We start from the raw sequence: 12,681 nt of genomic DNA on the forward strand, positions 1-12,681 counted from the left end.
GACCAGTTTTGCATCCCGAAGTGGCAGTGGAAAAGGACATACTGCCTGAAGTTTCAGACAGGCTATGGCTCGGCGCTCAAAAGGCAGAGGGTTGTGATTTACAAGGCGCCTGGTCCTTTGGTATCTGGATAAAACACAGGACTACTCGCACAGGTCTCTAGTAAATGCATGGTCTTGCCATTGTCCGTCAAGGAGTATTTGGTTTTACTCTTTAGTATTAGGGACACAGTACAGATCTAGGGACCCTTGATTGGTTTCATTAATTCAACAAGTATTTATTTATCATTTACTATGTGTCAAATACATTGCAGGCGCTCTAACATAGGGTTCTCTCTACCTTGGTGTGGATGTTCTAGAGGGGAGGATGGATACTAATTAGATATTCCAAGCAATGTAAAATTGGTATCAGAATTGTGAGATGTTCTCTCTCTAGCTATAGAGCTTGTCACACTTTCGTATATTTGAAAATCCGTTCTCAGCACCGGCCAAGAATCTCAAATTGCCTAGTTCTGGAAAGACTTCCCGGGAGAGTCCGACCCCTTCGGAGTAGGATTGGGAGCATCAGAAGTATTTAGGTCCTTGGGATTGGATGCTGGGGAACAGAGCAGACTAGGACCTGGGAACTGGAATTAGAGCCCCGACCTCCTCCAACCAAAGCAAGAGGCGGGCTCCAGGTGGTTCAGCCTTCTGTCTGGCGGCGGGCAGCGAGCGGGCCGTGGGAGGAAGGGGCTCCTGTTCGAGGGCCCGGTTATTTCAAGAAATTTACAAAGCTCTAGAGTCCCGCCTGGGATTTGGATACTAAAGTCTACCAAAGGGGGTAAGTTTCCAGGCGGCATTTCTGGGCGTGGCCTCAGAAAGAACCGTACCCTGATTGGCCAAGTAGGCGGGACTTTGAATGGTTGTGCCTCTGGGTCCGGCTTGGGAGGGCCGGGAGAGAGGGGCGGTTCCGCGCTTGCGCGAGTGACTTTTTATTTCCGATGGTCGGTCGTGTGTCCCAAAGTTGGTGTACTTGTCCCAGCGGCGTGATGTGGAGGCTGCAGGTTGTTCTGGGTCATCTCACTGGCCGGCCCGAGTCCGGCCCGGCGCTGCAGGCCGCGCCGTGCTTCAGTAGCTTCCCGCAAGCCTCGGCCGCGGACGTGGTGGTGGTGCACGGACGGCGCACTGCGATCGGCAAAGCGGGGCGCGGGGGCTTCAAGGTGAGGTCCCCCGGCGCTGGCTCCTGGAGTAACACGGTGGCGGGCGGGGAGCTGTCATCTGCTAGGTGGACCCAAGGATGCCGCAGGCAATGAGAACTCGAACTGCAGTCGCTGTGTCTCCCTGCGGTGGCTATATCCTGCCAGTCACCACAGCTGCGCGTCCCATTGCAGGACACCACCCCCGACGAGCTTCTGTCAGCGGTCTTGACCGCAGTTCTACAGGATGTAAAGCTGAGGCCTGAGCAGCTGGGGGACATTTCCGTGGGTGAGTGCACCACCCAGGCCCTGCTGTGGAGTCTCTTGGTCTTCCCATCCCTCCAAAGTCCTGCTCCCACGCCTCCAATCCCAGAGTTGTCACTAAGGAGAACTATGGACTATGAACACTGACTTCGATGTGCTGTCCTCCTGATAGTAGACCTCGACACTTTGCTCTTCTTCCTCGTGTCTTCTGCTTGTTAGAGAAAAAGCAGACATCCCAAACACAGACAGTCTAGGGGTTCCAGGTCATTCTGGGAGGCAGATGGGTGTTCTGAATGTGTCCTGATATCCTGTCTGTGCCAGGACAAAAGAGAATGTCAAAACCCATTCTTTACAGATGGAGAGACCGAGGCCCAGTGTATTTGCTCCAGAGCTAGAACATGAACCCAGAGTCTGGACCTTCAGGCCAAACTTGATTCCTACCCACAGACCTCTTCCCTTGAAATATAACAACATAGTATGTAATACTGTTTCATCCATCAGGTGCCACCACTAGGTCAGGAATCATTGTTTCTTCTCTCTGCAGTGACAGCAGGGCCTGGAGGAGGACACTAAGGGGATGTATATTTTCAGAATCTCATTTCCCTTGCCCAAGTACCAATGCTGTTGGCCTTCAGGCTTTGCTTTGTGTTTCTCTTTCCCTTCAGTCTTCCATATTACTTGGAAGGGTAGGACACCTGCCAAGTCTGTGCTGATTTGGAAGAGCAGGGTGCATGGGCAAGTCATTTTGGAACCCTCCAGCATGGGGACTGGTATATGACCTGGACACACTGTCATATGTCTAGCTGTCCTTACTCTATACCCTGAAATTCCAGAGCATCAAGTGGGCCTGCCATAAACTCATTTCCTGAAGAAAGATATGGAATGTTTCCTCTGGGGTACTTGAAGCTGTACCTTTTTGCTGAGACACCAACTGGCACTGAATAAAGGCTTTTCTGTCCATAGGCAATGTTCTTCAGCCTGGGGCTGGGGCTATCATGGCCCGGATCGCCCAGTTTCTGAGGTAATCTTTTCTACCACTAGCTCTGAGTTGGCCACTGTGACTAATGAGTGGGTCCTGGATCCAGGGAACTCATTCTGTGGGTGGTGGAGAATAAAATTGGATACTATGTCAAAAGATGTCAGGGAAACCTGAATGCTGCTCTTGTGGACCCAACCTTTCTCCCACTTTGAGGTTGGTATGTTACTGACTATGAGCCAAGACCTACAGGGCTTTGGTAGTGGTTATCTGTGGCATGATTGTAGCCAAAGCTAACTTGTTGCTTGTGTTTTGAAAAAGTGGACTCTGTCCTCATCTATCAGGTAAATAACCACATAAACATGCTGAAGAGTGATTTTGCTTCCTTTGCTAGTTGAGCAAGCTGGGAACTCCAAGTCAGAACCCTGGGGCAGTGAGGAACCCCGGAGACACCCTGGTCATCTTGCCTTTTAGCACTTTGCCTCCCACTATGGGCAAGGAGTGATTCTGTTATTTTCACTTGTAGATTTAAGACACACTTGTCTTTGTCCTTTTATTTGCATTGAGTAGAAATAGTAGGGACATTAGCCAGTGACAGAACAGGAAAACTTCTAGGAACTGGGAAAGCCTCAGACTGCTTTGTCTGCAGTTCAGTGTCTCCCACTATCTCCAGGCTAATCTTTCAGCCTCATCTCTCAATTGGTTACTCACCTTGATTTTTCCTCTTTCTTTTCCCTCCTCCTTCTCTTTTTGGCTTCTCTGCCTACTGTCCTCCCTATTCTCTTCATTCTGTGCCTGGGGAGTGTTGTCCCTCTCTCTTCCCTAGCTAAACCCTGCCTAAACAATCTTATTGCTTAGACACTGCTTCTCCAAGTTCTCAGGCTGAAAATGAGAGACCTTCCTCTTGAATAAGAGTCTCATGCTACTCTTTGATGTGGTCTTGCCATCTGGTCCTGCTACTTCACTCTCCTCTTGTGGATTCCTTTTCTGTGTGTTGGTCAGGCATCCTCTAGGAGTTCTATAAGCATCTAAGAACTTTTACTCAATAGGTATTTGGTGAAAACTTAATGGATCGGGTAAAGAGGTAAGAATCAGGTGTAATGGAATTAGGACATCTGGGAAAGGTTCAACAGGCCTAGGAAGCTGTGTACTTCTAAGGGTCCCTACAGAGTTTGGCCCAGTCAGTACCTCCAGGATTACCAAGCCTGGCTGCCCATTAGAATCACCAGGATGCTCAGGGAACTCCCTGAAGTTTTAAGTGGGTTGAAGTATGGCCTGAAAATATCACTAGAGCTTTATACTGTTTGCCAAGGCAGGTTTCATTGGAAGGACCAACTCTGTCCTACCTTCCAGGGCTAAGCCCATGGTGAGACCCTTGGGAGCTCCCAGTGGATGGGATGTTAGAACAATGGTGCCTAGCAGAGCTTTTCTTCCTGGTGGGAACAGGCTTTGGGGGGAGAGAATAGAAACATAATACCCAGCCATGTGGGTACTAATATGCTGGAAGGTAGAGATGGTTGCTGGCCTCATACTCTGGTAGCTTATCCAAGCAAAATGCCCTCTCCTTTCTATTTTGGGGAAATAGATGACTAGTTTTTACTGTTGAATTTTTCAGAGGGACAGAAAGAAGGATTCCTGTGACCCAAACAGTCTTCCCTCTTTCTAGATTGAGGAAATTCATAGGATGGAAGGGCATGCTCTTGTAGGGCCTGGGGAACAAGTACATACAGAGGCACAGTTTGCTCAGGAGCTGCCCACCCCTATCCAATGGATCTATCCTGGCATGGTCACTGGGTTATCAGGTTGTTCTCCTGATCTTTGCACCCTCTGATGGGGACAGTCACAGGGCCCTGGAGTACAGACCTGCTTTCCATGAGAGCCTGCAGGACAAGGGATTGACTATGCCTCTGACCCTCTGTTTCAGTGGCATCCCAGAGACTGTGCCTCTGTCCACTGTCAACAGACAGTGCTCATCAGGGCTGCAGGCATTGGCCAACATAGCTGGTAAGTTGGGACTGGGTGGTGCCCTGGGCCAGGGCCTGGGCTTAGTCCTGTCCCTGAGGGTTACAGTCAGTGATGTCACTGTCTCCTGGACCAGCAGTAAGCATTTCTGAGAGGACTCTGAGCACAGAAAGAGTTCAGGAGCTCCCCTTGGCACTGCCCCACTCCTCTTCAGAACACTCCTGGGTCTTTATCTCTGGGACTGGACTGAATGGCACCTAGGCTGAGAGCAGGTGGGACAGGGGCTCTGCTGCTCCCAGGACAGACAAACTTTGGCCGAGGATGATTATGAAATGCTTTTGTTGCAGGTGGCATCAGAAATGGGTCATATGACATTGGCATGGCCTGTGGGTAAGAATTTCTTTCTGCCAGAGCTCCTTAACCAATGGGGATAAATTAATTTCCTTCTCCTCAGTTCTCAGAATCCACGATTTCGGTATCATCCCCTGGCTCCTTTAGGCAGCTAGCTTGGTGTAGGTTCCTCTAGATGAAACCTAGGAGTGGCCCCCAACTCTGGGTGATCAAGAAGAGTTCACAACTGAGCACTAGCAGGAGAGGGCAGGTGGCCTCTAAGCTTTCTCTCTTGAAAATCTGTCAGGCTGGAAACTGTGGGCATCATGTTGGAAAAATACACCACTGAGACTGCCGTCGGTGACTTTTGTTGATTCTCACTGCTACTGAAAGAGAAGTGGCAGTTTCAATTCTCTAAACCTAGGGACAGTTCCTACTGTATGTCTGTTCCTTTTCCTACCATGTCTTTATCTCTCCCCTGATACCAAGATGGAAGCTTCTAATTGCCCACCACATTTTCAGGGACATAGTCAGATCTCAGGTGATCTGGTCACTGTCACCTTTACCTAGACTGTGACTCTATCTTTACCTGTACCACATGGAGCGCTAGAAATTTTGGGTAGAGCCTCCAAGGAAGGGTAGGGTGCTATGTCCCTGGCTGGGGACTTCTGATGCTGGGTAGGCAGGCTGGTGAAGACACTGGCAGGCTGAGGTGGTGACCAGCCCTGGTTCTGATGTCTTTCCACTGTCTTTCAAATCCTCTCTAGAATGTTTTTTGATGAAAAGTATTGCTGGTCCCTAACTGGGTCCTAGCTGACCTGCACTGGGTTGCCCCAATTTATATCTCAAAGAGAGCAAAGACTACAAATAGGGACTTTATTATGAAACAGGTCACTGCCCAGCCTGCCTTTTGATGTGTTTCTTGTTATACTCTTACTGGGAAGAGAGCAAGTTTGGAAATTTAAGTAGGAAAAGGCCCGAAGCCTTAATGAGTTCTATAGGGGGCTTCTGATTCTTAAGCTAAGGATTCTCGTGCTTGCACAACACCCATATCATAATCTGACAGTCCCCAAGGGCTTGAACATTCAGTGTTGCCTAGGGCATCCTAGGTAGAAGGGAGTTCCTGGGATAAGCTGTATAAATTTGGGTCCAGGCTGAATGACCGTGGGCAAATTACTTATTTCTCTGGACCTCAGTGTCCTCAGCTATAAAAGGGGGTACTATCTGAGCTTGGCCAATGCTTATAAGAATATTAAATGAGGTCAGGTATGGTGGCATATGCCTATAATCCCAAAGACTCCCAGTGACTTTGGAGGCCGAGGGAGGAGGATTGTAAGTTTGAGGCCAGCTTCAGGTACATAGTTAGACCCTGTCTCAAAGTAAAAAATAAAGAGGGCTGGGGCTAAGCACAGTGGTACACACCTGTAATCCCGGCAATTTAGGGGACTGAGGCAGGAATATCACAAGTTGGAGACCAGCTTCAACAACACAGCAAGACCCTCAGCAACTCAGTGAGGCCCTGTCTCAAAATTTAAAAAAAAAAAAATAGATCTAGAAATGGAGCTCAGTGCTAAAAGCACTCCTGGATTCAATCCCCAATGCCAAAAAAAAGGGGGGGAGGGGGAGGGGAAGGGGGGAGGAAGAAAAGGAGAAGGAGGATGAAGAAAGTGGAATCATAACCAAGCTAACACTATAGGGTACATATCATGGGTACTATTTGAAGCCTGAAAAGAGTTCAAAGTAATGCTGGGAATACAAAGTACTAGTCAAGGTCATCTGTTACCATTTTTTAGGGTTTCCCCTTCCCCAGTCCTTCTTGATCCTTCTGCACTAGCCACCTCACTTTCCTCTCAGAACATTGCACTTCCTTGTCTGTGCAGGTCAGGTTGCTCTTTGATATGAGCTTTTTGGGTCTTCTCCCCTCTGAATTTGTGGGCCCTGGCGGGGACAGGGCCTGAGCATGTTGGATATGTTTGTAGCAATGTGGTATATACTAGAAAGCTTTCCTCAGGAACTTGTAATTGGCTGGTTCAGCAGATGTATAAGGAAGCATGCCCCTGCACCCAGGAGTGCAGACTGTGCAGTGTACACTGTCCTGGGGTGGCGATAGAGACGAGGCTCAGCAGCCCCCCAGCCCCAGCTCTGCCTCGCTTGTCTGTGCCTCCCAGACAGGGCACTGCAGTTCCCAAGGGGCTCCCTGGCTGTTTCCCAACACTTGCCACATGTCCCCTATCCTTGGATGTGTTCCTGTTAGGACTCAACTCCCTCCTTCTCCTCCTTCTCCTCAGGGTGGAGTCCATGTCCCTGGCTAACAGAGGGAACCCTGGAAATATCACTTCACGCTTGCTGGAGAATGAGAAGGCCAGAGACTGCTTGATCCCCATGGGGTGAGTGGCTGTCCATAGCTCTGTGTGCCTGTGCCCCCTCAGCTCTGTCTCTTCAGGAGCCGGGGCTGAGGAACTTTCTCATCTGTGCCTGCCAATGCTAAGACTTGGCCTGCTTCCTGTGTGTAGCATCTGTTCTTCAGAGACTCAGCATGGCACTCAGTACTTCCTGTTTCTGAGGTCCTCAAGTCTTCTCTGAGCCTGAGTTTCTAAACATATCCTGCTCTGACATGCCCCCTCTGAGGTGTTCATTCACAAGTAGGTCCCCCCCGATAAACTCTCCTTCCGCTCTCCTCTGTGCTGAGGCAGCTCACCCAGAGAACACACTCTCTTCTGCTCTGCTGCCAATGCAGGCTGCCCTCCCTCTTTTGTGAGGAGTTGTCTTTGGTGTATGAACTCTGAGCTTTTGGCCAGCATTGGCGACTCCCTGTCTGCTCCATTCCAATGCTGGGGGTGGAGTGCCACTGCCTGATTCCTCAGTACTGTCTCTGTGGCATGAATGGCCCTGGTCCCCATGCTGCCATCCTTATGCCCAACTGGGTACTGCTTTTGTCCTAGGATAACCTCAGAGAACGTGGCTGAGAAGTTTGGCATTTCACGAGAGAAGCAGGATACCTTTGCGCTGGCCTCCCAGCAGAAGTGAGTGCTGCTTGGGGTGGAACCTTGAAAAGACTGGACGGTGAGGTTGTGAGGCCATCCTGGGTGGTCTGAGGTCTGAGGTGGATGTGTCCCAAGAGTACAGCTATGTACTAGGGGTTTACAAGACTCCTGCCTCCCAGCTGGGGAATGGAAAGGGGGCAGTGCCATTCTGAGCTGGTGGCTCTTCCCTGATCCCCTGCTGACTGTCCAGGCTGAGTACCTTCTCCCTACCTAGGCTTCAGTTTACCCTCTGTTCTTTGGGGCATAATGAGGACCAGATCATGTCTAGCTGCTGCTCAGGAACTGAATGGGGCAGCCAGAGGCTTCCTGGGGACCTAGAGTGTGGGGTCAACGATGCTCTGGACCAGCCACCCTAGTTTCTGGAGCAGGCCTGTGTCAGGGCAAACATCCTGAGCCTAGGGCAGAAAACCTGGGGCTCAGCCTCAGGGCATCAGCAGACAGGTTTGGCCAACCCTGACCAAGCTGAGGAAGGTCAGAAAAGCCAGGTGGGCTTCTCCAAGGCAGGGACTGTTAGCCTCTTGGGTCAGGTGGCATGTGGGCTTTCCAGGAAGCTCTGGGTTCCTCCCATTGCAATGCCCCTAAGTGTTGTAGTTTGCATAAAGTTGTAAAGGTAACTCTAAAATGCCTTGGGGTTCAACTCTGTTTGAATTGGAAAAGACATCAGAGAGTTTAGGATATTTCACTTCAGATTTGAGGAACCTGGGAAACAGAGGAAATTCAGATGTGGGGTCACCCAGGAAAGCTGGCAGAAGTCATCACAAATGTTCCTGGGACTCCAGCCTCAGTGGAGCAGAAGAAACTGACAGCTCAGCTCTTGGATGAAGGGCTTTAAGAAGTAAACACCACCCGCAAGCTCCTTTCTCCCCTCTTGAATTTGAAATGGGCCATGATGTGGACATCTGGAGTTGATAGCAAATGATGCTCTGGATGGCCCTAGACAAGCCTCCCCCTCCCAACAACAGGGTTTCCTCAGGATCTCCAGCTGATCCCTCTGATGTCCCCTAGGACCAGACATGTCCCTGAATTTAGCAGGCTGAGGTTGCATGTCTGCCACAGTGGGCCAGAGTGGGGACAGGAGGAAGGGAGCTCCAGGGGAGCCTGAGCCTGTCTGTCTGCTGCTGGCAGGGCAGCAAGAGCCCAGAGCAGGGGCTGTTTCCGCACTGAGATTGTGCCTGTGACCACCACCATCCACGATGACAAGGGCACCAAGAAGAGCATCACTGTGTCCCAGGATGAGGGAATCCGCCCCAACACCACCATGGAGGGCCTGGCCAAACTGAAGCCTGCTTTCAAGGATGGCGGCTCCACCACGGCTGGTGAGTTCAGGCCAGGATGTTGGAGTAGGGCTGCCACCAGGGACTGTCACCAGGCTGGCTCTTATGCTATAGAGTCTGGGGCAGACCAGATCCCTTGGAAGGGGCCCGTGGGAGAACTGGATCTCCTCTGCTCTGCCCTGATGCCTCCTTACCCCAATACTTCCTCCCTAGGAAACTCTAGCCAGGTGAGCGATGGGGCAGCTGCAGTCCTGCTGGCCCGGAGGTCCAAGGCAGAAGAGTTGGGCCTTCCCATCCTCGGGGTCCTGAGGTCCTATGCAGTGGTTGGAGTCCCACCTGATGTCATGGGCATCGGACCTGCATATGCCATCCCTGTAGCCTTGGAGAAAGCAGGTCAGGTGGCTCCTTCAGACCCTAGACCTGGGTCCCCTCATGCCCTGCTGCTGGGGCTGGGGGTGACTACTAGGGTGTCCCTGTGGGTACTGCAGAGTGGAGGTTGGGCAGGCTAGCACTCCATACCCAAGGCCTTCATGACCCAGAGCTGATTCCCATTCACTTGTCAGAAGTGACAGACATACTACTAGGCATTGTGGGTCTGTGCATGGCTGGAGGTCTGGGGAGACCCAGGTTTGTGCTTGGGGGCCTCTATCATCTCAGGTCTAAATCTTGCTTGCAGGACTGACAGTGAATGATGTGGACATTTTTGAGATCAATGAGGCCTTTGCAAGCCAGGTGAGTCTTAGTCTCCCTATTGCCTGGGCCCTGGGCACCCAGTAGGAGCCAGTGGACAAGCCATGCAGGGGAGGGGGTCAGCACGTCCAGGTGCTGCTCTGGCTCCTTCCAGGCTGTCTACTGTGTGGAAAAGCTAGGAATCCCTCCTGAGAAGGTGAACCCTCTGGGAGGAGCGGTGGCCCTGGGCCACCCCCTGGGCTGCACTGGAGCACGACAGGTCATCACACTGCTCAACGAGCTGAAGCGCCGTGGGAAGAGGTGAGGCTGTTCCCTTCGGGTGTTGTGGGGTGTCATGAGGGATGCTGAGCTGGGGCATGGAAGAGTGGGGGTTTGGGAGTTCAACATGCACTTTGAACTGGGCATATAGGGACATGATCCCTGTTGACCCTGAGGGTCAGCCTCAAAAGGCTTCTGGCCTACAGAGGGCATCTGCCACTCAGTGTGTGCCTAGGTGGGCAGTCAGGGGACAGATTTCCCACAGATCTGGTTTTCTGGTTTTGCATCCTCTGTTTAGGAGGGCCTTGGTCAGGGAGTTGGGTCTCTGGTCGGGGGTTTGGGCCTCTGCCCAGAGTGCTTGTGCCCAGCCAACCTAGTTCCCTTTCCCAGGGCATATGGAGTGGTGTCCATGTGCGTTGGCACTGGGATGGGAGCTGCTGCTGTCTTCGAATACCCTGGGAACTGAGTCCCTGGCTCAAGGCGCTACCCAGAAGGCCCTGCTCTGGCAGCCAGAAAATGACTCTGAGGAAGCGAATCCACGTGGGACATTCAGCACTGGTGGTGGTGATGGGGACAAATCAAGGCACTTTAACTAATTTGGAAACTGTGAACACTGATGACACACTACATGAGTGGGCGGGATGTTGGGTCTTACCACCAGGCCCCCTCTAGCTGGGCCAGTGTGGGTCACCCAGCCCACAAAGCCCCCATGTAATTCCGAGGGAACTTTGGCCCTATGAATGAGGGTACAATGGACGTAATAAACATGTGTTGTCTCATCTTGGTGGCTGTGGATTTTTCCAAGGGTGTTTCTTTTCCTTGTTGGACTTCTGTGTGCTTCATCTGAGTAGAGAGTCTGAACTGCTATAGTTTTCATGGTAGTGTGGCCTATCCTTTGTGTTAGCTCTGGGAATTACAGTGCAGGGCCTAGGCCAAGACCATTGCCCTGGAGGGGGCTCCTCCATCCCAGGAGCTGTTCAGAACCTCCGGGTCCATGTCCCTGCCCCGCTGATCTGCTCCTCAGCTTGTGCCATCCCCTTCCCTCAGCTGGGTCTGTTCTGATCACTGCACTCTCCACACTCCCAGGGGCAGGATGATGTTCTATATAATTCTGCTGAAACAGTAAATTGTGAGTTCTCACAGAAAGGCTTCTAGTGTCGGCTACAGTGTGGGGATCACATCCTTTCAGCCCTTGCCTGCCTCAGAGTCCACCAGATGTGGACTGCAAATGTGTTTGAAGTCAGTACAATAATCACATCCAAGAGGGACCTGAACTGCACAGAAAAGGAGGTGTGATGGCATTGACAGGAAAGCACAGTGGCCAGTGTAGACAGCTATACTGTCCTCAAAATGGTCTGTGAGTTGAGGAGGCATATGGCCTATAGAATGACAACTGGTGGCCCTGATAGTGTTCCCATGCCTATAATGCTAATTTGAATTATTTTCATGTGTTAGTAGTGCTACAGTGTGAGCCACATAGTGTTCCATCATTCCATTTAATTCTCTTAAAAACCTTGGTAGAACTGAGGTAGGCATCCCCTTTTATAGAGGAGAATTCTGAGGTTCTGAATGGTGGGTAATTTGTCACGGTCACCCATTCTGGACTCTAATTAAGGCATTCTGGCCCAAGAGCTTGTTCCCAGCTAGAATGGCCTGAGCAATACTTCACCCTCCAACTCTTGGCAATGGTCAGCATGTGCCAGTGCCAGTGGTATTGTCCCTGCCCCTCAGACACTAAGATCCAAGGTTTCTCAGAATCACAGTTCTTAACCTGCTTGGTGATCAAATGCCTCCAGAGGCACTTACGAGGCTCCAGTCATGCTTCTTACGTCACTCGCATCTGTTGCACAGTGAGACCAGGGAAGGTGAGAGACACTAAATGGCAGGGGATGCAGTGACCTTTGCCCTGCCAGAGTCCCTGTTTGTGGACTTTGGATCTCTTCCAACTAAGACACGGGCCAGGTAACCAAATGGAGGTCATCTCAGCCCTGGTCAAGGACCAGTGATGCTTTCTGTCCAGAAACATCCAGAGAAGATCCCAAGGCAGCCCAAAAGGTCAGAACCAGTGTGACTTATCTCCTGAGGCAGCCAAAGCCTCCTCAGCTTTATTTTTCCAAAGAACAGAGACTTTTTCAAGCCTGAAAAGTTTTCAAGAGAGCCAGATGTGATGGCACATATCTGTAATTCAGCTACCAAAGAAGGATGAGGTTTGCAAGTTTCAGATCAGTGAGGGGAACTTAGCAAGATCTTAGCAAGATCTTCCCTCAAAAACGAAAAAGATCTAGAATGTAGTCACACCCTTTGGCATTCACTATCCAAAGCAGGAAAAAAAGGAAAAAAAAATTGTGAGAAGAACCTTAGAGGCTATCTGTCCTCATCTGCAAGTGCTCAGGCAGGGTTTTTTCCTGAGTAGCCAGATTTAGGGACCACTCCTAGGCTGCATCAAGAGGGACCCACACCAAGCCAGCTACCTATAGGAACCAGGGAATGATCCTCAAATCATGGCCCCTGAGAACTGAGCAGAGGGAAAGTAGTTTGATTGTCACCATTGGTTAAGGAGCTCTGGCAGAAAGAAATTCTTACCCACAGGCCATACCAATGTCATAAGACCCATTTCTGATGCCACCTGCAACAAAAGCATTTCATAACCATCCTTGACCAAGGTCTGCCTGTCCGGGGAGCAGCAGAGCCCCTGTCCCACCTGTTCTCTC

At 50.9% G+C, this 12,681-nt stretch overlaps 1 protein-coding gene across 2 annotated transcripts; it reads left to right on the forward strand.

Moving 5' to 3' along the window:
* Positions 1 to 988: 988 nt before the first annotated feature.
* LOC143409121 (3-ketoacyl-CoA thiolase B, peroxisomal) lies at positions 989 to 10,686 on the forward strand. Of its 2 annotated transcripts, XM_076869099.2 has the most exons (12): positions 989 to 1,196; positions 1,368 to 1,461; positions 2,400 to 2,457; positions 4,337 to 4,416; positions 4,722 to 4,764; positions 6,993 to 7,091; positions 7,647 to 7,727; positions 8,874 to 9,064; positions 9,236 to 9,415; positions 9,699 to 9,754; positions 9,867 to 10,012; positions 10,361 to 10,686. In XM_076869099.2, exons 1-12 carry the CDS (start codon positions 1,026 to 1,028, stop codon positions 10,434 to 10,436), a joined length of 1,275 nt encoding a protein of 424 aa, XP_076725214.2. In that variant the 5' UTR covers positions 989 to 1,025; the 3' UTR covers positions 10,437 to 10,686. The 2 variants fall into 2 exon arrangements, with proteins under 2 accessions (XP_076725214.2, XP_076725216.2); XM_076869101.2 differs by lacking the exon at positions 9,236 to 9,415.
* Positions 10,687 to 12,681: the final 1,995 nt, after the last annotated feature.

The sequence above is a fragment of the Callospermophilus lateralis genome, chromosome 1 (assembly GCF_048772815.1).
Source record: "Callospermophilus lateralis isolate mCalLat2 chromosome 1, mCalLat2.hap1, whole genome shotgun sequence".
In the NCBI taxonomy this organism is placed as follows: domain Eukaryota; kingdom Metazoa; phylum Chordata; class Mammalia; order Rodentia; family Sciuridae; genus Callospermophilus; species Callospermophilus lateralis.

Coding starts and splice junctions, on each gene's coding strand:
- LOC143409121 (XM_076869099.2), top strand. CDS start 1,026: ATGTGGAGGCTGCAGGTTGTTCTGGGTCATCTCACTGGCCGGCCCGAG. Junction 1,462..2,399: donor GCTGGGGGACATTTCCGTGG/GTGAGTGCACCA, acceptor TTCTGTCCATAG/GCAATGTTCTTCAGCCTGGG. Junction 10,013..10,360: donor CTGAAGCGCCGTGGGAAGAG/GTGAGGCTGTTC, acceptor TCCCTTTCCCAG/GGCATATGGAGTGGTGTCCA.